Below are 25,364 nucleotides of genomic sequence, written 5' to 3' on the forward strand. Positions count from 1 at the left end.
CCTTTTCCATGTAATCATAATTAATTTTTTGAGGACAGCTAAAATGTCTTCATTAAATTTTCTTTTCTTTAAATTCCATATTCCTTCTTTCCTATCCCTGCTAACTTTCCTCTGCATATGTTTTATCTTGTCAGTTCATCTCCTAATATGCAGAACTAAGAAGAATGCAGATGACTATCCTTTCCCTTGTACTGTAATTCTATTAATGTGATCACTCAATAAAAATTTATTCACTAGCTACTATGTGTCAGACAGCCAAAGATGATAAGTAAAAAAGATGTAAAGGATGTCTCCAAATATTTTGAGTACTTACTTTATGAAGGATCTATTTGTGAATATGGGCAAGAATTTGATAGTTGGTCATAGGTTGGATGTGATCTTAAATAAGAAAAAGAGTACCAAAGTCGATGAGTTTATAGAACTGGGTATTTGATATCCACAGAATTTCCCTGGTCTATTAAACCTTTCATAAGATGGAAATTAGGTTAAAACAAAGTGCCTTTTTTTAAATTCAATTCCATTTTAAATTCCCTCTTTCTCACTTCTCCATCCCCATGAGAAAGCAAGAAAAATACAACAAAACCTGTTATAAATATTTATAATTAAGAAATAGAAATTCATACATTAGATGCAATATGCCTTGTTCATAAAGAATACGTATTGGATTATGATGATCACCTTTATGAGTATTGGCAAGACATCTATTTAATAATTTTCTTCTATTTTACCAGGGATGGGTATTAAGTTCACAAAACTATTTTTGGAAGTATCTATCCTTTTTCTATCTGTGAGAGAAATTTGAGGTATTGAGACAGAGAAATTTGAGGCATTGAGACAGAGAAATTTGAAAATTAAGGCAGTTTGCTTGTGTCTGTAACTCTCTTTTCATCTACCATAATAGGAATAAGCAATAGAAGCTCAGCAAACATCAGAAAATTCTTTCAGTAATTTTGAATACAGTATGTCTATGTTAGATGCTGATGGTATTGAGGACAGCTAAGATTATTTTACTCATTTTGGACTTCAATGACCTATTATTCACTTCTATCATCTTGTGAGAAAAATGGACTAGGAGTCCTGCTTCCACAGATATTGTCATGCTGGGAGTTGCTGGGGAAGGCAAAGAAGTACACACAAGGAGTCTGGGTCTCCTAACTCAAAGACTATAGAGAGGGTGATAGATGCAGAATGGTTTGTACTCCAAAGTTCCTGCACTAACTACTGTGCATGTCTAATGACCTTCATACTTTTTAACTAACACACCCTGCATGAGGTTATCCCTCCATTTTCTGATCATGGGATCTATGTTGAAGTATGTTTGGGAGGAGGGAACAACACCTCTAGGAGTGACATGCAGTGTGTGGGCAAGAAAGATTGTAACCTGAAAGAGCTGGGGCCAATCCCAGTTCTGAAGGGAGGGACCAGGAAATTCTAACCCCATAAAAAGGCTCAGTTTGGCTTCTGTCTGTCTACATGGTCTTTGTGAGCAGCATCCATGGCTCCAGATGTGTTCATAAATGCCTTCCTCGCCCACTCTGGATTTGAGTTCTTTTCATGAGAATAGTATATTTCTCACAATCTTGTCTTAGTCTACTATTTTCTTAGAGCCACAGAAACCAACAAGCTGTCTAGTAGATAAATAATTCTTCCTTCAATTTGTCTCTCAGCATCATCCCATCTGAAAAAAGGCAGTGTTGCCTATTAGTTAATCTTTCTCTTTCTTTCAATGTAATCTTTAAAAAGAAACTTTAAAATAATTATTCTAACCTTCCCCTCACCTTGGGCTTTAACAATCCTCCTGCTGTTCTTACAGGACTACTGCATTTCAGTCTTTTATTCTTCTTTCCATCACTATTTTGTCACCAAATTCTTCCTCCTCTTTAATAAATCTCTCTTAATGCCCATTTTTTCTCCTTTTATCTTATAAGGAGATGGAAAACCACCTTTTATACCATTCTTGTACTAGTCTAGCTGAGTATGGTTTTCCTTCTGTTTTGGAGTATAATATATTTTCTGTTACTTTCAATATCTTCGCACATTATTTTTGGTGCTTTTTTCTATACCATCTCTAAATCTCTCTGAAGATCAGGAGATCCAAATTAGGTATGGTATTCAAATCAGCCAAGCTGAGCATGATCAAAGGTAATGGAGAAATTACTTTCTATCTTTCTTATTTACAATAGTTATTTTGATAATGAGCATTGACAATTTAATCATTAAAACATAAGCAATTGTTACCTTCAATCTGGTTGGTCTACTAGGGAGTAGAGCCACTTGCATTTTGGTAGTAAATTAACTACTTCGTGTCACTAAGAATGTAGTTAGGAAATTACTCACCTAATGTAAATAACCTCAAATAAGTCATTTGAAATGGAATTCTTTTTTTTTTTCCCCAAGGTGCTGTTCTAAATGAGGATGGAGAGGAGTATAGAAAATAGAAAATGATTAAGACAAATTTCCTTGACCCAAGGAGCATCTGGTATTGGGGGAAGAAAGACTGTAATACATGGTTTAGTGAAAAGAGTGCCAAACTTGGAGTCCAGGATAACACTTTGAAGGCTGACTCTACCCATGAGAACTTGGACCAGTCATTTGACTAGGCATCAGTTTCTTTATCTCTGAAATAAGAAGTCTGGCCTTAATGACCTCTAGGAACCCTTCCAGCTCTATCTCCATGGTCTAATATGTAAACAGATATAAGCCAAAATAGAATATAAGCAAGGAGAATAGACAAAGTACCTTGAGACATCAGAGGGTTGATTCCCTGATTTCCTTCAGGTGACTCCTTATGAGGTTGATGCCACTGAAACTGAGCCTTATAGCAATGGTATTTCATAAGGAAGGGAGGTTGAAGATATAAGTGGTGGGAAAATTGACATCCTAGGCTAAGGAGGTGAAATAAATGAGACAGAGAGATGGAAAACAACTGAGTGAGATTTGTGAATAATTCAGTTTATTCAGGTTGTAGAATACAGTAAAAAGGAGTAAAATTGGAAGTCTAGAAAAGTAGTTGACCATTCTTCAGAAACTCTGATTTCCTTACACGGAATTCCATAGAATTAAATTTATTTGTTTGTTTATTTATTTTTCTATTTATTTTTATTTCAAGACCCATGATTTCATTCATGAGAAAAAATGTCTACATTCTAGAATCTACTTTTTAGTGTAGTTTAGTGGACTTCCAGCTTAATGTGATTGAGTACAAAATGGCAGCATAGAAAGCTAATGCAAACTATATTCCTTTAAAAAAGACAATATCCAGAATACAAGAAGACATTGTCTCACTGCACTTTGTTCTGGTTAGACCACATAGTGTGTTTAATATAGATTTTAATCATTTAAGAAGACTGACAAACTGAGGAGTCTCCAAAGAAGGATGATTATGACAACGAAAGGGCCTAAGTCATGCCAACTCAAGGAAATAGGGATATTTAGCCTGAAATAAAGAAGACTTAGAGAGAGTATGATAACTGTCAAAAATATGTGAATAGTTGTCATATGGATGAGGGACTATTCTTATTTTTTTTTGTAACATCTAGTATCATGTTATATTTGCTTTTGGTCATTTCAAACTAGTTGTGCCTAAGCTTTGTAAAGTCAACACATCCAAAGGCAAATCTAGTGTCTTTCCTGCCAGAGTCCCTCTTCCAAGCCTCTTACTCCCTCTTACTGTCAGAGGTGAGAACTCCTTTCAATTATCCAAGTCTGCAACCTGGGTGTCATCCTTAAGTCCTTTGAAGTTTGTAGTTTCACGAAATTTTGGGGCAGTACCATCTCAAAGAATTCAGAGTCAGACTTCCTCTTATCCAAGTGTAGGCATTTACTGAAGATTGATGCCCCTCAGAAGTGGTCTAGGTTCCAATCAGAACCAGAAACTTCAGAGAAAGTAAGATGGATTTTTCTAGGGTAAAGATGCAATCACGTAACAGAAGTTGTGAATATTAAAAAGGCATATGGGCTTGGTCAAAGGACTAGGTAATATGGAAAGGGTCCCTTCTTTGGTTCAGTGATAAAATATCCTAGTTGGGCTGCTTTTTAATTGACTAGCTATTATGGTCCTGTCTGGTCAATGTGAACAGTTAGGCATTGTGGTCATGTCTTAAGTTAAATGGATGATGTGATTGTACTTATGTACAATAACACCCTGTTCAAATATGTGGATTGGATCTGGGGACAGTGGTACGTTAGGGGCAGTGGCTATGTTGAGCCTGGGAACTTGAGGTGTGGTTAAAGCCAAACTGAGTGATTAAATCAAAACATGCCTACTGCTCAGTGGAGTACATAAGGAAGTTAGACTATTGAGGCTGGGGACAGCTTTATTAGGATTCCAACAGCCCCTCTAGCTCATCCGTATTTTTCCTAACAACTAGGGTTTCTCCAAAAATGGGAAGTATAAAAGCATTCAGTATAAACAAATGTATCAGGTAAGAGGTGAGCAGTTCATTTTTATACATAAAATACATGTTAAACTAAAAGATTCATAGTAGACATTAAGAGAATAACTTGAAACAGAATTCAGTAACAACTTAAAAAATTATAATTTACTTGGAGGTTAAAAATCATCAGAACATAATACAGTTACAGTTTTGCTATTTAGGCATTTTACAATTTACCTTGGTTCTGCTTTGTTCATATACATCCACTAATAAAATGGCCAAACTTGAACCATTCCTCTCATAAATGGCTTTTCTCTCCAAAGGGATTATAGTAGTCCTCCAGAATGCCTCCCAAGCTGCCAGTCAGCTCCAGTGAGATGAGATCTGGAATCTCAAGACCATTTAAATTTACTAAATCAACTATAAGCTTTGACATATCCATTTCGGGATTTCAAGATGTATATTCAACTAAAATCAAGAAAGTATAAACATACAAATAGCATAGAAGGTCAGGACCCAGGTCCCAGCTCACCTTGTTGATTTCTCCCTGCATACCTGCCATAGGGCACAGTCTTCATGGTTTTAGCTTGTTCTCCACCATTCAGTGGAAGTTAAAGAGTTCCATGATGAAATCTTAAAGTTAAAAGAAGGCAGACCAAATTGGAAGTTGTCTCCTTTAATTGACATAGCACCCTATTCCCCAGCCACTATAATGAGACGGGGAAGATTCAGAGACTATTTAGTGTTTACCATACTATACCAAAATGCCAAGTCCTTTCAGTTGTGAGAATCATGTCTGAAATTCCCACATAGTCAACTAGAATCAGAAATGGCAACTCTGCATAAACTCGATGGGGTGACCCCAAAGGCCAATCTGACATACCTCAGTGATATAAATTGCAAAGGAAAACTACTCTAGGTTTACTGTGCCTTTGGCATGATAATAGGATGTCTTGTTTAAAAAAATAAAATAAAATAAAAGTAGTCCATGCTATTGAAGTATGGATTACTTTTACTCATTCATTCATTTAACCAACTATCGTGGCAGTTGCTTTATTTTCTATTTCCTAATATCTTTGAGATTGCTAGGCTGACATGTTTTCTACCTTTGACCACTTTAAAAAGTCTTTGTTGACTCTTCAATTGTCTTATGCATTTTCTTCTGGCCCCTGTAGCCTCTTCATGTCTTCTCTCTTGTTTCTCTTCTGCTTCCTCTATGTGTAGACACAGCTAAGTGACACAGTAGTTAGAGCATGGACCTGGAGTCAAGAAGACCTGGGTTCAGATATGATCTTAGACACAAGTAACTTCACCTCTGTCTGTTTCCTCATAGCACCTTCATCTAAGGGTGGTTGTAAGGATCATATTAGATGATATTTGTCATGTGCTTAGCATAGTGCCTGGCACATAGTAGATGATTGTAAATGATTGGCTCCTTCCTTCCTTTTTCAGTTTTCAAGCTGAGCAATTTGGCTTTTTGTGTGTTCAAAATATGACTGCTCCTGAGAGGGCAGAAATTGCTTCATTATATGCTTTAAGTCTTCAGTGCTTGGAATAACTAACACTTAGTAGGTGCTTAGTAGATGTTTAATTTTCTATCCAGTAAGAGGACATTTGCTAGCTGTGTGATCTTTGCCAAGTCACTTAAGCCTATTTGCCTCCATCTCCTCATCTATAAAATGAGTTGGAGAAGGAAATGGCAAACCACTGTAGTATCTTTGCCAAGAAAACCTCAAATCAGGTCAGAAAGAGTCCAATTTGATTGAAAATGACTGAACAACAACAAGAGGACATTATTTTTTTCTACTCATTGATCATCTATTCTCTGGTACAATGGGTGCCTATGAAAGGAAGCACCCTGGCATACACAGGATGGCCTGCTCTGCGTATTCTTAGATCTACTTTTCTAAGGAAAGAAATCTTAAAAGAGGTAAACAATCTTACTTTAATCAAGCACATACATCATTCACTTAGTTCAGGGGAAAAAGTCAACACCCTGAATTTTAGAGAAAATACAAACAAATTCAAGCAGAAAGAACAACAGACAGGGCTTCTAACTGTCTGACCATAGACATGATTACCAGAGAGAGAAGTGCCAACATCTGGATTTTCAAAGTGGGGAGTGGGGGAGCTCCTTAAGTGTCTCATCTGGCCTAATCACACAACGATTTGAGCCCCAAAGCAAATCCTCACCTCAGAGTATAAATACACTTCTCAGAACCAGAGGGCAACACCCTCCTGACCCATTGCCTCATTAGCAATTAACAAAAGATGTGGGCCTTCCTACAAAACAAGCTTCACCTAATCGAGCTTCACTTTATGGCCCCACCAATTAATGCCACGAAAGGTTTTTAGTTCCCATTACCATCCTTTGGTTTTAATACAAATTTTTGCTATGGTTGTTTTTCTTAAGCCTTCAATATAAAACAGATAACAGAGTTGATTGATGTTATTAATGGATGGTGAGCACAAGTACATCTCCATACTTGGAAAAGCAATTTAAAGTTTACATCCAGAACTGAATGGTAGCATATTATGGACATTATTAAACAGTATTAAAAGCACTGGACTGAGGATGGACCTTACCTTCAGAAACTATAATATAACCTAACACCACATTTATGACCTTCTTATCGGCCTTCGCAGAATAAATGTTGACTAGAGGTAACATATAAAAACAAAACAGAATCAATTTCTGACAGTACAAAAAGAATTCATGGAAGAAATCTGTGTAGTTGTAATCTGAATAGCTGGAGTCAATTTCGATTTGTCAGTTGCTTGTGTAGAAGGAACATGGAATATTTCATCTAGAATGACAACGACATCTTAAGAAAATTATTGTTACTGCAAAATCATCTTGAAAAAAGTTTAATGTTTAATCTTTCTTTTAAAATAAAGTAGAATTAACCTGAAAATATGAAGACTCTGTGATTTTATCAATTTGGGGAACTCCCAGGTTGGGATCTATAACATTCAAACTGAATTTTTATTATAAAGTATATTAATTCAGTGTGACCAAATGCTTAATTGCCTAGAACAGATTTAGAATGGATGGGGAGTTTCTGGCTGGGCACAGAGGAGTATCTTAGACAAATATATTTTACAGGCCATCATCTTCTTAGAGTAATGACCATAAGATATATGGGAAAGGACCTCTAGTGAATGATCCGAAAGTATTAGCCTTCTTTCTATTTTACATACAGCAACAGGTTATTGCAATTTCATCTGCTGAGTTATGTGGTCATGCTTACTTGAAAGGAAAATTTTCCCCAAATGTCCACTCCACTGGACAGGCTTCTGTGGTCAAGCTTAGTTTGTTTTCTATCCCAATAGTTATTTCCTGAGCAGAGAGGGCACAAGAGGAATTTGTTCTTAGTGAATGTTTCTTTTTATTTTTCACCCGCAGCCCTAAAGGATGCAATCTTATCACTTATCACTAGGTAGTAGAAATAGAAGTAGTAAGTCACTTATCAGATGAAGTTAAGATTTAAAATTTTTAAGAGGATTAACATGAATTAAGTCACTAGTTTTTAGTCCAAAACAGAAACAACATTCCCCACATAAAATTATAAAATCTAGAACTGAAAAGAACATCAGAAATCTAGAATGGCCTTACCACCATTCTTCCACACCTATTTTCACAGCTAAGAGAGAGGTAGGATGTTAAGTAACTTGCTCAAAATGCTCACAGGAAGTGATGATGAAGGGTTTGAAACCAAAGACCAGAGTCAGTGCTCATTTTTACCACAGTCTCCATTTGTTCTTCATATTCTTTTCTCTTAATTCCATGGAAAAAAAATTATGGGGTCCATTAAATTCACTTGTACTCTACTGATCAACTTATTTTTGATTCATTTACATATTCTTATTCTAGATTCTGGAGTAATCCAAGGGTATATTTGTATACATTACCTCACCAGTTTGTTCTCATGTTCTCATGCTCTCTCTCTCTCTCTCTCTCTCTCTCTCTCTCTCTCTCTCTCTGTCTCTCTCTCTGTCTCTATCTGTCTCTCTGCCTCTCTCTATCTCTCTCTCTGTCTCTCTCTGTCTCTGTGTCTCTCTCTCTGCCTGTCTCTGTCTGTCTCTGTCTGTCTCTCTCTGCCTCTCTCTATTTCTCTCTCTGTCTCTCTGTCTCTGTCTCTCTCTGTCTCTGTCTCTGTCTCTCTCCATCTCCACATAAACACACACTCATGTATGTATGTATTCAATCTCAGTCTTTCAGGATTAAATAAACATTTATTTGACAATTCAAAAAGACATACATAATTATTTACAACATTTTAGTTACAAGAATGATCATAAACAGAATTCCTTTAATCCTTCACTGAAACTTTACAATTTCCCACAACTCAGCCCACACCATTTAGTTCATTCAGAATAACAAAGTGTCTTCAAAATCAATTTTCTTTGTAACATAAAGGTTAAAATGATTCCATGAAGAAAGAAGGCATTTTTTTTAGTCTCTTATCGGTGTGTTCTCCAACTTTCTCCAGCTATGACAGGAAAATCCTATCTTCAGCTTCTTTCATGCCCCCACTCTGACAGTCTCCCCAAAGACATAGTAACTATACCTATTGCCCCTGAAAATCCTTTGAAATATATGCTGTGCTTTAATATGTTCCAGTTGATAATCACTTAAGTCTAGAAGTCAGTTGGATAAAAATGGCTATTGTGTGGGAAACTATAATATAGGTGTTTGCTGAAAAATATTGTGTGGGTGAAATAATACCTTTCTTTTTCATTCATATCTATGATTTCACTGGTATATATAACTCCAGTATATATAACTCTAAGTAAAGAAACTGTTGGCTTTCTATTCTATTTCTATGAACTAGTGAAGATCAGTAACTACTGTATAACATAAAAAAGTTGTCTTGCGCACTCAGAGATTAAGTGACAGTCATCGTCTCATAGGCAGTGTTTGCCAAAGCCATACTCGAGTCTAAGTCTTTGTCTCCTGGGATGTTTCTCTATCCACTACCTTGTTGAAACTCTAAATATTTGAGGTTAAATATAAAAGTCCCCCTGCCAGCAGTCTGAATATAACTTTTATTATGGGTAAACAAATGGTTTATAACAAAATCCTTGAGAATGCAAAAGGATAAAATGAGATGCCCAAACAAATGACATGCCTATATATTAAAAGTTCAAGGCTATTATCCCCCTTAAAATTACTTTGCTATAAATTTGTCATGTTTATGAGTCATTTATAAATAGGAAAGGGAACATTTATTAAAGCACATACTATGTACCAAATATTCTGCTCATCACTTTATAAATATTATCTCATTTGATTTTTATAATAATCTTTTAAACTATTTGTTGTTATTAACTCCATTTTCTATCGAGGAAACTGAGGCAGAGAGAGATTAAGTGATTTGTCCAAGGTCTATCTGAGGCCAGAATTGAACTAAGTTCCTTTTGACCAAAGGCCCACTGGTCTATCTTCTGTGGCACTTAACAGCTTATAATTTAGTGAATCCTCATTATCTAGAGTGGTAATTATCCAATACTATATCTGTATGTCCATCTATCTATCTATCTATCTATCTATCTATCTATCTATCTATCTATCTATCTATCTGTCTGTCTGTCTGTCTGTCTGTCTGTCTGTCTGTCTGTCTGTCTGCCTCTGTCTCTCTGTCTCTATCACTATCTATTGTTCTGATAAACATACACATATATACGTATATGTGTATGTATGCTTTTTATTAAATCTTTTATTTTGAGAGATGGGGAGGTAAAGTATTATTTTATTTCCATTGCAACATGACTAGACACTTTGGGGAACCAGATGTTAATTTTATACTGGTAAAAAAAATGATCACCACAAACTTTTTATTAGGCATCACAAGGAAAATGGTGATTGTGCAGAAAAACTTGTTTTTCAATTCATTTGTTTAGAGAGTGCTAGCTTGCACTACATTTTTATTTCTAATACTGCCCAGATCTTCATCTAGTATTTACTGTCAAAAATTGCCCAGGGCTTTGTAAGTGACTTGCCCTGGGACATACACACCTTTTTTTTTTTATCTGAATCGGGACATGAATCCCTATCTTCCTGACTTTGGGACCTGCTTGCATATCCATACTAATCAAGCTGAATAAATACTCAGGATGGATGTGTAAACAAAAAGATATTTTAATTTTGGGGAAAGATCATTGCTTGTGACATTCCACTGTATTTATGAGCTTTGGAGAACACTAGATTTCAGTTTGCTTGGCCCTGTTCCAAAAGCAAAATTGTTGAACTTTTGCTAGAGATGCGTAGGTGCTTCCTACTGTGATAAGAAGGAGAGTGGGGATACGGGGAGAGTAATTGCTCCAGTATTGATATACTTGGGAATGATGGATTTTTTTGCATTAAATTTGCTGACCTTTCTGTCACTATTGTATGCTATGGAGAGTTATGGGAAGTAAAACATCTAGATTTAGGATCAAGTGGTGTAGATGGAAGAATCTTGAGTCTATGAACTGGTGAGAATGGTTTAATAGCAGCACTGCTGCCCCAGTGAAGTCTGTTTCACATCTGTCTTGAGCAGGTCCTAATGCATTTAATGATTTCTACTGTAGACTCTTTGTAGTCTAATGAGGTCAGGCAACCTGAGAGGGTTATGCTGAATTGGATGATATATCTCTGCTTGCCCAGCTACCTTTGACCAACCATGTGATATGTCAGAGTGGAAAAGAAAATGATGTGCATATGAAATATGTATGTTTGTGTGTATGGGGTATTTTTAAATACTGTAACACTTCACCAAAAAAATGAACCATTTATGATGAATGCTACTCTTGCAAGAGAAAATCTGTCCAGAATTTCCTTTCCCTGACCAACACTAGAATCAGAGGAATAAATATGTTAGATCCCACCCCGATAGGGGTGAGTTAAAACATACCACCTCATCTGTAAGAATTACAAGATAAAAATCACACACAAACATACATATACACCATATGTATTTTACATATAGCCAACATGTACATAACACAGGCATTCTGCTTTATACTTATTATCTCATTCAATCCTTACAATAACCCTAGGAAGTAGTTTCTTTTATTATCCCCATTTTATAAATGAGGAAACTGATACAAAGGCTAAGTGACTTGCCCAGGATCACATAGCTAATACATGTATGAGGATGCATTTGAATGATAGTTTTCCTATCTCCAGACCCAGTGTTTTATCCACTCTGCCACCTTGATATGTGTATGCACACACCCACATATACTAATGTACTCACACGTATGCATGCATTTATATATATGTATATATATATGATGCACTCTGTGTGCGTGTGTGTATATACATATTGTGCACATACATTTGTTCACATACACACATGCATATTTTCAAATCCTTATGATAATACATAAATCTCCCATTTACATTGTATGGCTTCTGAAGTAATTTCCTCAGCACAACTCATTTGGTAGGTGATATAACTTTTAAACCCATTTTACTGATGAGGAAATTGGGTTGCATAAAGATGAAGTTGTTTGCCTTGCTTACCCAGCTGGAACAATTGGTAACAGCATTTGGAAATAAGCCAACAAAGATGTAGCAAAACACATCTTTTCAACTAAGCCATAATCTTTTAGAAACTAATAATTTACTTTGGCAGATCCATTCCATACAACACTTTGAATAGAGTTTTCTTGAAAAAGTTAAAGGAGTTTTTGTCTTATGGCTCCTGTAAATGAGATGGTTTGTGTTTTATCTATGAATTCACCACAGATGATATCATTCCTTTGCTGATTCTAGGACTGGTTGTGTGTATATACATTGTTTTCAGTCAAGTCTGACTCTGTGACTCCATTTGGGGTTTTGTTGGCAAAGATACTGGAGTAGTTTGCCATCCATCTCCTTCTTGAATTCATTTTATATATATGAAGAAACTGAGGCAAACAGGTTTAAGTGACTTGCCTGGGATAACACAACTAGCAGACTGGAATTCAAGAAAGCGTCTTCCTGAATCCAAGTCTGGCACTCTTTTCACTGTACTACTGAGCTGACCTAAGGTTGGTCAGGCAAAGAAAAATGGGGACAAAAAGTTTTCTCTTGGAAGAGCTGTATTAATCATGAAGGATTATTTTTGCCCAAAATATGGCATTTAAAACATATTTTCCTTACTTGTAAAAATACCCACAGAATTCCTTTATGTATGCCTTTGATTTAATCTATGCTGGTTTGAACTATGGACTATTTTGTCAGATCATTAATGATTATCTGCTTCCTGTCAGCCTCCTCTCTAGATTCTTTATCTTTTCCCTCTTCTAATCTCCTCTTGAACATAAAATTCATCTATTGGTAGAACTCTATTTTGTATAAAATTTTATATTTCTGATTCACATTTGTATATGATAAGTGAGAGCATGCTTAGCTTCTGTTTAATCAACCAGCAAATCAACAGGCATTTATTAAGCGTGTAATCTATGTTACAGGAACTGCTTATACAAAGGCAAAAATAAAAACAGTCCCCTTCTTCAAAGAGAATTCATTTTATTGGTGAACATGATATTTATGTATAAACATGCAGAACATATAAAAAATAATACAGAAAATATACAGAATGTATAAAAATAAATACAAAGTAGTGTGAGGAAGACATTAGATATTAGGGAGATAATTAGATTTGAAATGTGCAGGATGTTTCACAAAATGTCTCATGTTTTAATGGCATTATATTTTCTTCTGAATGTCTTCTGTTCAGAAACCTTAGTCAGTCCCTATTACCAGTGGGATAAAATATAATTTCTTTAGCCTGGTGCTTATGACCTTCCATAATCTGCCTCCAAGCAAGTTTCTGAACTGTATTTTACAGTGACTCTCTTTCACGATTCGGTCACATTGGCTAACTTGTCGGAAGGGCCTATTATAGATAGGTGTGTGTGTGTGTATATATATATATGTATATAGTGTCATCCACCCCCAAAAAGTGTAAGCTTCTTGAAAGCATCATCTAACCATTTTTTTTCCTATTTATATATCCCTAATATTTGGATCAAGGTAGTTGCTTAATATATTTTTTCCATTCTTTCACAAATGAACTTAGGTAAACTTTTTTTTGTATCTGTGTTTTTAGATTTATAACAGTCTTGAGATACTTAACTCTGAAAATTTACTATCTTGTATGTGCATCATCTTTTAATTTGTCTTTAATTCTGTTTATTTCAAGGAGAGCTACCTTTCTATGGGATTTTGTGAGGCAATCTATGTGTTCATCTTAGTTATGTTGCAAATTATTCCATAGATGCTGATTTTGTTCATTCTTAATCTTTGATTTTCCAGTTATCCCAATATTTTGAGTCTATTTAACAATTTTGTCAATAGTTCACACTCTTATGAAAAGCTTCATAAAAAGTTCTAAGAATTACCTCATACTGTAGGGTTTAAGATAAAAGCTACAATTTAAGAACAGTGTCTGTGAAATGAAAAGAAAAAACAAATAAGCATTCCAATTGGTGGTATTTGATCATACAACTTTAAGGACATGCAGGATTCAAACCACAAAGGTTCAGATCAAAGGACTTGTATGAAAATAAACTAAACTTTGTCTTGCATATACAAGGTTAGTCTTTTCTGCTGTATTATAGTATACTTTGGCTTTTTTTTTTGTTTTGACTAATAACTTGTGAATTTAGAGGTCTAGTTGTTATTCAGCTTGCATTTATTAAGCACCTAAGAACTGAGGGTACAAAAGTAGGCAAAAATAACACACAAAATACACACATAATTAGTCCCAGCTTTCAAGGAGCTCACAGGATGAGCCTTACATTTTACTTCATTCTAAATATAAATGTGAGATTCTAATAATTTCTAAAGAACTATACCAAAAATAAGTCAATATGCCTCTGAGTAACAGGTAGTGTGGTATAGTGGTTAGGAAATCAGCCCTGGAGCCTGAATCTCTTAAATTCATAATTCAAAGCCAAATCTGACTCCTATTCGTTATGAAACCTTGAACAAATAATCCAACCTCTCCACTCCCCAATGTACTCTTTGAGACTAGAACTTACAGAGAAGTGCTCACCTGCATTTGTTGAGGGAGTTTCCTATATAAATGAAATCTCAGATCTAGACCAGCCTCGTGATGCTTCTTAGCTACTCTCTCTGGATATTACCAATTTGACTGATGTATTCTCAGGATATTACCCTAAAGTGAATAATCTATTTAATATGTAGTAAAGCAATTCTTAATGAGATTTAGAATTCACTCTCTGAATTTGTACCTAAACTCAAATTAAACTGAACCTTTGGAAAACTTTCCAAATTAGTCTCAAGAGAATCAGCTTATCAATCAACATGTATCATTTGAGTTCCCACTATATGCCAGGCACCATGGCTAGTGCTAGGGATAAAAATGCAAAAGTGAGATAATCACTCTCTTCAAGGAATTTGTATTCTGCTTGGGTGATAGAACATATGTAGGAGACGAATGGAAAGGGAAGGAAGCTTTGGTCTAGCAGTCACAGGGATTGTGAGCTGATCTATAGGACTATAGCTTTTCCCACCCTTTCCAACAGCTATGTTAGTATCAATTCATTTATTGATTCCTTTGCCCTACTTTCCTCAAATTTTAGAGTGAATCTGTAGGATGCAATTAGTTTGTTGCATTTATCTTGTTCCATTTAATTGGAATTCTATTCCTAATTTTCTTTTAAGGAAACTCAGACTGATGACTATTTCCCTTGTGTCTTTTAAATTATTCAGTGCATTTAACTTTATTAAGAAGAAAGGGGAACATAAGTGGTGATTGTAAGACTCATTGACTTCTAATCTGCTTTAGAAATTCTAACCTGTGAATGATCTTCTGCTCTATGAGCACATTACCCTTTCTTGTTTTTAATGTAATAAGGTATAGAAATGTTCAGTCTAAGGGTCCCAACTATTAAACAGAATCCTATGGACCAATTAGACAAACCAGATTCTCAGTAATCTGTGACATACTATTGGAAATTATATAGACGGTTTAGTGCAGAGACGAATCAGGGATTGCTATGTTGAGGCCATATAGTCTAATAATGTTTGCTAATTCTCATTCTTTACCTGCTCTGTAATTGGCTCCATTGCTCTGAGGTTGACATGGTATTGGGCTCTAACTTCTCCAATTCATCTCCCATTCTATTTTGGGGTTCTAGTTCAGGAGCTCTTAACATGTGTATTTGTCTGTGTGTATGAGTGTGTAAAACAGACACCTTTGGTAGTTTGAGGAAGCCCCTTTTTAGAATAATGTTTGTAAATGCATAAAATAAAATACATAAGAATATAAAGAAAACCAATGATATTGAAATACATTGAAAAAAAGCATATAGACTCCAACATAAGAACCTCTGCTTTAGTCTTAGTCTAATGGATCTTCTCAAGTAGGGAGGGAGAAAGTAGAAAGGTACCCAGAGGACAAATGCAAATCAAGTGTGGAATCTTTTCATTCCCTCATAGAAATAGAAATGTTTAGCAGTAAAAACTCGAAGAATGATTATAAACAGTTGGGAATAGTACTTGAGCTTCATTGAGACTTGTGCAACAGGTTTGCTCATTGGCGATATCATATGTCACCTGTCACTGAATATAGCGCAATCAGTGCCATGTGGAGCGTATTCTTCTCCCTCCTCTCTCAGTGGGTAACTCTTTATTTCTCGGTCATTTTCTTTCTGCCACTCTTTCCATCACTATTGTTTTATTCACCAATATTCTGCTACTCAAGTGCCCAGCACCGGGAAAATGCCAGTGGAATTTTGGGATTCCCTCAAGTCCTGTACTAAGAGGCAGCCCCATCTTAGATTTAGGTTCTTATGGAAAGTGATAAATTCATCATTTGTGACCCTGTGCAGAGCAGAGATCTTCATCCAACATTATGTATTCATAGCTCAGAGAGTTGTCCCTACACTCCAAAACCATCAATAAGAAGAGAGCTAAGAGACAGAGATTGCCTCCTTAGTGTGCCCAAATGAGTTCTGATTCAGCAAGCAATACAAAGAGTTATCATGACAAACGATGACAATTTAGAGGCTAGTTACACCTACTCTGAAGTGGGCCAAATTAAACTGAAGTTTTTAGGAGAATTTCCAGTCAGTCATAGGAAAAATATCCAACTAATCCACAAAAAATTATTAAGTACTTACTATGCACCAGATGCATACTTGACAAATACATCCCCTGCCTTCAGGGAACTTGAAGTCTATCACATGTCTAGTAGCACATTAACACCTCTCTACTACAAGGCTGAGCAGAATGTCTACTATGCATGCTCCTAGCTAGAAAGAGAGAAGGCCAAAGAACCCTACAGTAGCATGGACTAAGGATTTCAAAACACATTTTGGAAAATTTTCAATAACCCTTTTAAGCGGTGAAAAACATTTACTTCAAGAGCAGAAAACACAAACATTGAGCTGGGAAGTATGTTTTACATCTTTAAAATTCCACCAGGCCTGCTCTTTCCCTTCTCTCAAGATGGCGGACAAAAAGCCCCCAAAGGAACAGAAGGAAAAGAAGGTAAAAAAAAAAAAAAAATGAAAAGAAGGATATCACTGAAAAAAAGGTGGTGAAAAAGCCTTGAAAGAATTACAGTCAGAACCCAGTCCTGGCCCAAGGAATCAGTAGATACTCCAGTTCTGCGATGTATTCCCAGCAAGCCATAAACAAGTGTAAGTACACTGCGCTAAAACTTGGAATGAAAGGAAAAGAAAGAGAAGGTGCCTGCTACTATCTCAAAGCCAGTTGTTGGTGATGAGAATGGAGGAACCTCTAAAGATTCACAAAATGCCTAGTATTACCCTACTGAGGATGTGCCTAGAAAGCTGATAAGTTATGGCAAAAAGTCCTTCAGTCAGCATGTGAGGGCAGTTCCAGCTAGCATCACCCCAGGCACTATTCTGATCATGCTCAGTGGCTGCCACAGGGGTAAGCAAGTGGTTTTCCTGAAGCAACTGGCTAGTGACTTACTACTGGTGACTGGAGCTATGACCATCAATCATGTTTCTCAGAGAAGGAGAAATTTGTCATTGCCACCTCTATCAGGGTTAACCTTCTGGATATAAAAATTCCGAATCATCTTACTGATGCTACTTGAAGAAGAAGAGGCTCTGTAAACCTAGACACCAAGGAGAGATTTTTGATACAGAAAAAGAGAAATAGGAGATTACAGAGTAGCGCAAGGCTGGTCAGAAAACAGTGGACTGAGATTCTGCCCCAAATCAAGACAACTCCTCAGCTCTGTGGCTAACTGAGTTCTGTGTTCTCTCTCCAATGGAGTTTATCCTCACAGACTGGTGTTTTAAGTGCCCTGCAGAGAACTCATTAAAATATTTGGAATATTTTTTTTAAATCCACAAGTCCTTTAAGCCCTTCAAATTTATCACTATAAACACATATTATGCCATTACTCACCTGTAACAATTAATCTCTTCAAAATTTCATGTTAAAAAGTATGCTTGTATATATATTTTGATAACTGTAATATGTTCCTTTATTAATCCCATGCATTTTTTTTGCATTTAAAAAAGATTATTCAGAGAAGGTGTACATAGCTGTCACCAAAATGTCACAGTGGTCTACCATACAAAAAATATTAAGAAATCCCAACATTCTCAGTAATAGTGTCATTGTCTGCATGTAAAGGTGCCCAGGAGAAATAATACATGCATATAGACTTGGACATTTTTCCTAATACTCTTGATAATTGTACTCTGATTTATTCACATTCTCTCTCAGATGGGTTTGTAGAAAAGGAACAAGGGAGTTTTTGTTATGAAAAAATTTTATTAATGGGATAACTTCTTTACAATTTTATCTTAATTAAATTCCCATATACTTTATATAGTGAGGTTGAATGGGATCATTTCAGAGTGCAAACCCTTGAAGCTGAGTCATATATGGTTGGAAAGAGCCCCATAGTTACCAAGTTACATGAATCAGGAAGGGAGACTTTGTACCTTTAATGCAAAGGATCCTATAGATCAATTCAACTCTGTTACATTACTTTATGAAAAAAAAAATTCCTTGAGAATTTCACCTGAGGTTCCAATGATATTATATTTAGTTACTGAAGTTCTAAATAAGTAAAGTTCCTCCCTCACCTCCCCCCACACGAAAGGTTATCAAAGACTCTCTTAACCTACAATCTACAACATCCTCCATTATCCAAACCACAAAAAGTGTCTCATAACAAATGGAATACATTTGGAAGACAATTGGCAGAGATTAGGACTCCAGTACATGACCAAGGAATAAATGAAAATGGTAGCAACAGCAGCAACAAAAGCCTGGCCCAAGGGGCATTGAGCATATGGTTCCAGCCACGTTAGCACAGAGTTTAAACCAACCATCAAGCCAGCTGAAGATTTTACAACATAATTCCTGCTTAAGTAAAGATGGATTCTGAAGATTGGGGTTTTTTGAAGTCCTTTCATGTAAATTTTAAGTGACATAGAGCAAATTAAGTCAACACAATTTTTAAGTATATTCAGTACAACAAGGCAAAATCCAGAGTGCTACATAGAAGCGTGATTTTGTCCAAGTCCTCTAGAAATCAAAATTCAAATAAGGGAGATAGAGACAAACTCATAAAAAAGCTATGTTCTGGGAATTAAATGTTAAAAGACATTAGCAGACCATTGATTGACCAAGAATGCCAAGCATCTAGAGGAAAGATGGCTGGTTTTTTAAGAGGAGAAATTATAAGATTTTAGATATTTCAAATTTCTAGACTGAATGAATGAAAAAAAATTATTCAGTGCTTACTATGAGCAAAGAACTAAGCTAAGCACTGGTGATATAGATAGAAAAGAGGTATAGATGGAGCCAAGATGACACAGGAAGGCAAAAACTCACCTAAACTCTTCCAAATAAACCTCTAAACAATCATGAAAGGCTTCTGTGGCTGCTGTTGCTACCCTTTTCATTTATTCCTTGGTCACATACTCGAGTCCTAATCTCTGCCAATTACCTCCCAAATGCATTCCATTTGCTATGAGACACATGCTGTGGTTTGGATGGTGGAGGATGTTGTAGATTGTAGTTTAAGAGAGTCTTGAATAAACATATTCTGGGGTAGCAGAACCAACAAAAGCACAGGGTGAAACAATTTTCTGACCCAAAGGAACCACTTCTCTTTGAAGGCCAGAACTTACTTTTCTGGGTCTTCAGTAGCTTTGACCCCTCGCCAATAATAGGTCCCAGACCAAAGTCCAGTTGGTCGTTGTTTGGGCCTGATTGACTCAGAGGAAATGTAAATAGGAATTGTTTCTGTTTTCCACAGAAACCTTGAGTGTCTCCCTCTTCCAGTTTGATTTTTTTTGGACTAAGTTAAAGAGGCCTCATTTTTTTAACCTAGTTTTAATCACTGAATGGACATTGCCTTAGTAAAACTGATAAGGGACCTTATCTTTAAAAGGCTAACATTTTTCCACCGTCTCTGGGACCATCTCCAGCCATCCTGATGTTTATCTGGCCACTGGACCTAGATGGAGGAGAAAGGGAGGCTGAGGACTTTGCACAACCCTCCCTCCCTTCAATTCAATTCTCTTGCATGTCATGGCATCACCTCCCCGATGTCATGGATCTCTTAGAGAACAGAAGACAAACAAAAACCTCATCCCCTGTAAAGGTAGTTGCTGATTAAATTTCTTTAGGACTTGCTTGCCTGAGTCACAGCTGTGCAGTTTGAGTTGGAAGCAGGACTTATGGCCACAACGAGGTTTGGGGAGTTTTTACTTTTATCCCTGGGACTCTTGACTTCCAGACTTTGGGTTGTCTCCATCAAGGTTTGAGGGGAGATGATAATCAACTAGATGGTTGTGACTGTCTTTCCCTGAGGACACGGTGGTGTCCTTGATACTTCACTTAAGTTGGCTTTTGTCTGTCCTGTAGGTGACAGTTGGTGGGGAAGTCTGGCCCCTTCTCCACAGGAGTTACTCTCCTCTTTAACAGCTGCAGGGCTCGGCTGGACTAGAAGATGGGAAGGCTATCTGGCTGGCACCACTTCCCTATTCAACGTTTTATCTTCCACCTGGGCAGTTCTCCATATTCAGAGCCATAGATCTCAAACCCCACTTATTTTTTCCATCAGACAATTTTCTGATAAAGCTGGTCAGTCTTGTAAATTTATTTTCCTAAATCATTATTTAATTTGTTCTGAGTGTGTAAAGTTTAGAATATGTGAGAACCCTATAAAACATATTAGTTCAATGAACTAATTAAAGATGGCTCCTCATTTGTTTGGAATGGCTCCCCACCAGAGAAGTTCATTTGGTTTAATACTTCTGAGGTAGAGAATTCAAATGTAGAGCAAAACTTCTGTTTATTAGCTTTAAAATTCATGGCAATAAAATTAAAAAATCCTTAGGCTTAGAAATCAAAGTGCCTTGGATTTCTGGTGCCTTTGTACTGTTCGTTTTATTCTAAATCATCTTTTTTTCTTTGAAGTTAATGTTAGGGCCTCATGGAATACATTTCTTGTTTGGGATTACACAAACAGATGTTCCTGTATTCTTTCGATACTATCTATTTTTTTCTAGTTTTAAATTTTTGCATTTTCAATGCTGCATTATCCTATTCCAGATAGATCTATAGCATTTTTAAAAGTTATATTAGTGAAAAAATGGATTGTTTGATAGTGTTTCCTCTTACATGCTTTATTAATGGGTCAATGAAATCTTACAGCACAGAGGCACACAGTAGGCACTATGTAAATGCCTTTTCTCCCCCACCCCCATTTTCAGGGATAAGCAAATGCTTCTGCCCTGTGCTGCTCCCCATAGTGGCTGTGTAGCAGAGGACATGTAAATGTACAGATAAGATATCTGCCAGCTCCAAGAAGCTTTGCATCAGCAATGGTGCTTCTTCCTCATCTGAGTCCACAGAACCCTTATTTATTTGTTTTATCATTTAGTGGAATGTAGATTGAACTAAGAGTCATAAGGTCTAGGATTAAGCCCTGAATCCTGTGACTGTGGTACACTAAGATAACGTGCAGGGTATGTATGTGTGTGTATGTATGTATGTATGCATGTATGTATGTATGTGTGTGTATGTATGTATGTATGTATGTGTGTGTGTGTATATATATATGATATATATATATGTAAGCACATCCTAAGTGGTGAGGAGAGAGAGAAAGTAAGTATAGTAGGGTATGTCTTGGGGAACTTGAGGTTGCTTTTCCAGAGTTAGCCTTCATTCCTAGAGCTTTTCAAAGTACTGTGGTCAGTTACAGCTATATGTGAAATTTCCTCAAATACGGCCAGTTTTAAAGATGTCCTATAAACTGTAGGTCAAAGTCTTCTAGAACTGTCTGGAAGTGTGGCTGTTTGGACATAATGAAAGGAAAGGGAAGGCAGGAGCATGACCTGAAGTCTTTCAAATCTTTTTATTCAGCTGTTGAAATATTTTCTGAGACAAGGACCCTCATATCACCACCTGTTTTCACAGTGTTATATTATAAGAGTGGTGCTTCATAAACCATGAAGCAAACGTTCTATAAATGTGGACATAATTATATTTGTTGGATGACATATATATATATATGTATGTATTTGTATGCATACATATATAAATATATGCGTAAGTATATGTGTATGCATATATGTTCGTGTGTATACGTATATAAACATAAGTACACACATGTATATATTCTACATATATACTCTAAGTGTGTATGTGTGTACACATACATACATATGTACACACACACATATATACATATATATGTATACAGAGATACAGAGACAGACAGAAAGATGGAGACAGAGAAAGAGACAGAGACATGCACACACACACATACAGAAAGAGATACATAGATATCTTGGCCATAGGAAGGCTGTACATAAGGAAGTACACCTGGAGACACAGTGTCTTGTCCACCTGCAAAGTAGAATAGAAAAGCTCTAGCAGTATAAGCTTCTTAGTTGCCTGGGGATATGGGGCAGACACAACTATGTGATGGTTCTCTAAGAGCAGAGTCTAAAATTTCATTGGGATGTCTAATTTCCTACCACTGTTGCTAAATCCTTACCTTGAAGGAGAAACTTGGCAAGACTGTAGGCATGGATTTCATTGAAGGAGGTATCCATCTATGAGGAATTTTCTTTAGCTAAAGAGAATTTTTACTTTTCTAATATCTTAGCTATAATATATTCATGATTAATTTATGCTTAATATTTAGCAGTTGAAATTTCAGTGCTATATGTCTGGGAACATTTTAGTTCATATTTTGGAAATGAAGTATTTTACAATATTCACTGTGCTCACAGTGGTGACTGACATCGTCATATAAAAAGCTTTTTTTTAAAAAAAAACTCAGGACAACGGAACCATTTAAGAATTCTTTGAAATTCACACTACTGACTGTGGAAGGTTATCTTGGTTCTTTTTTCCTTAAAAGACTTCACTTAGCCCTCTGTCAGCTTACTCATTTTTACCCATAGAAGAACGATGAACCATTATTCTGATCTGTATTGGCAGGAATCTCAGGGGTTATTCAGCCTCAATAGGAATCTCTCTATAGTATTCCTAAATGTGTTTTTTTGACCTTTACTTGAAGAAATATTGGAAAGTCATGTGGGACTGAAACCTCATTATCCTTTGTTCTTCACTCTTTCTTACCTCACTTATCTAATCACTTGCCAAATCTTACCATTTTTCCCTCCAATACACCATATCTGAAACTTTCTAACTGCAGTCACCATGCCTGTTCAGGCTCTCATCATCTCCCCTCTAGTTAGTTATAACAGTCTGCTAACTGGCCCTCTGCCTCAAATCTCTTCTCACTACATACACAGCTGCCAAAGAGATTTTCCATTAATTGCTGATTTGACCATGTCACCCCTCTAATCTCTACTTAAGAAACTTGAGTGGTTTCCTATGACCTAGAGAACCATATATAAAATTCTCTGGTTTTAAAACCTCTTCATAACCTTGCCTTCCCCTTTCTAGCCTTACTGTGTGTTACCCCTGCTCCCTCACTCTGCAGTCCAGCCACACTGATCTTTTATCTCTTCCTTACACCTAACAACCTATTTCTTATCTCTGTGCCATAGCATTATGTATCTTTCAAGTTTGAACTGGACCCCTCTACCTCATAGATGCCCTCTGTTTCTCAAGCATGCAACTTCATTGACTTCTATATGTCCCTTCCCCCTCAAACTATCTTTTATTTGCATTTGTCTTTACAGTTATTCTTTATGTGTATACATAATATATTTATGATATACATAATATGTCTACATATATGCATACATGTATATGTGAATATATATCTATATGTCTATGCATATTTTGTCTCTCCTTTTAGAATGTTATCTCTATGCAAGTAAATATTGTTTCATTCATTATATTTCTATCCTCAGTGCCTAACAGAGTGGCTGGAATATAAAGGGAATGCATTTTTTTCCACTGACCATTTAGTTGATTGAAGTCACTATCTACCAATGCAGCCAATTTCAGTTTTAGACATCTTTAATTTCTGAAAACTTTTCCTAATCATGGATGCTAAAACTAATCTTTAAATGGTAACTGGGCTTGAAAGGGGAAGTATGGGGAAGAGCCCACTGTGAACCTCAAGGGCAAAACATCAAGTATATCTGTTGCGCAGCAGGCAGAAATGAAGAGAGCAGGTAGAAGCAGAGGCAGATTTTAGGCAGAAGATAATAAGATTATTTTGGACACAATGAGTTTGAGATAAGTGAAGGAATTATAGATACAAATAATATTTGGGGGATAGGTCATGATTAAACAACTTTAAGATTATTGAGATCTTAGAAAATGTAGGGGGTGGAGTGGAATCTGAATATTATATTCCTCAAAAACTCATTTAAGAAGACTTTTAAGAATTACCAATAATTAAATTCTATCCTCATGAGAAGGAAATAATAATCTTGCAAGTGAAAAGAAAACAGCATTCCAACTGAAATAAATCATAATTAGATTTCTCAAAATTCAATATTCAGATGGATTCTTAATGTAACTGACGTGAGTATTCTCTCTGGTGATGCAGATGAGAGTCCATCCATGCTTGCCCATGCTGTGTGACTCTCTTCCAGTGGTATACCTGCTCCTCTACAGTACATGGTCATGAAATTTTTCCCTCCTCCATTTTCAAATTAAAATATCCTTGATCAGATTCACAAGTCTTCAGTTAAGTATATATATTAATAGCCTCTTAGATAGAATTTGTCTCTGGCAAAAAGCCACACATTCCTTAGCCTTAAGTCTCAATTAAAAAATCCACATCCTCTTTGTCAACTCCATCTTTTTAACCAGACACATTTCTCATCTGTCTCTTTTCTAGCTTCTTCCCTTGATGGTAACAGTGATAAAACCATCTCTGACTCTCTGGGCTTTAAGATCTCATCGTCCTTTGCAGTGCCTTCTGGCGATATTCATTTCACAAAAGACTGCAGAAGTGAGTTATCATGACCAGGTTTTACAAGTCTCTGGGGCATCTTTGTCATGCCATAAGTACCATGTTGTTCCAAGAGGAACTCTCATGGCTAACTCAGATGGCTAACTGCCACAGTTATTGTAGCAGAAGCTCATTGATTCAGGGTTATTCAGCAAGATTTTATTATATTTTATTTTGTTAATTATTCCCCAATTACATATAAAACAATTTTTTAAAATCTTTTTTTATTTGAGTTCCAAATTATCTCCCTCCCTCCCAAATGTCCCCTCTTCTTGAAAAGGCAAGCACTTTGATTTTGATTATATAGGTGAGATCATGCCAAACATATTTCCATATTAGCCATACAAACCAATAAAAATAAAGACTATATTAAAAAAGGATGTTTCAATCTGCATTCAGAGTTCATCAGTTCTCTCTTCAGAAGTGGATGGCATTTTTCATCATGGGTTCATTGGAATTGTCTTGAATCATTGCCTTGATCAGAGCAGCTAAGTCTTTCGAGTTGATCACTCTTACAATGTTGCTGTTTCTGTGTACAGTATTTTCCAGATTCTGCTCATTTCACTTTGCATGAGTTCATATGTCTTTT

At 36.2% G+C, this 25,364-nt stretch overlaps 1 protein-coding gene across 3 annotated transcripts in view; it reads left to right on the top strand.

Annotated features, from left to right (window-relative positions):
• GRID2 (glutamate ionotropic receptor delta type subunit 2) overlaps window positions 1–25,364 on the top strand; it is a 1,741,897-nt gene that overhangs the window by 691,102 nt on the left and 1,025,431 nt on the right. The window contains exon 1 of one of the 3 annotated variants that reach the window (XM_072624915.1): window positions 8,619–19,981. The exons of the other annotated variants lie outside the window; for them this stretch is intronic. Coding sequence (XP_072481016.1) covers window positions 19,909–19,981 — 73 coding nt within the window. The 5' untranslated portion in view covers window positions 8,619–19,908. Of the gene's footprint in view, window positions 1–8,618; window positions 19,982–25,364 lie in introns of those variants that run through there. 3 annotated transcript variants of the gene reach the window in all.

The sequence above is a fragment of the Notamacropus eugenii genome, chromosome 7, assembly GCF_028372415.1.
Source record: "Notamacropus eugenii isolate mMacEug1 chromosome 7, mMacEug1.pri_v2, whole genome shotgun sequence".
In the NCBI taxonomy this organism is placed as follows: domain Eukaryota; kingdom Metazoa; phylum Chordata; class Mammalia; order Diprotodontia; family Macropodidae; genus Notamacropus; species Notamacropus eugenii.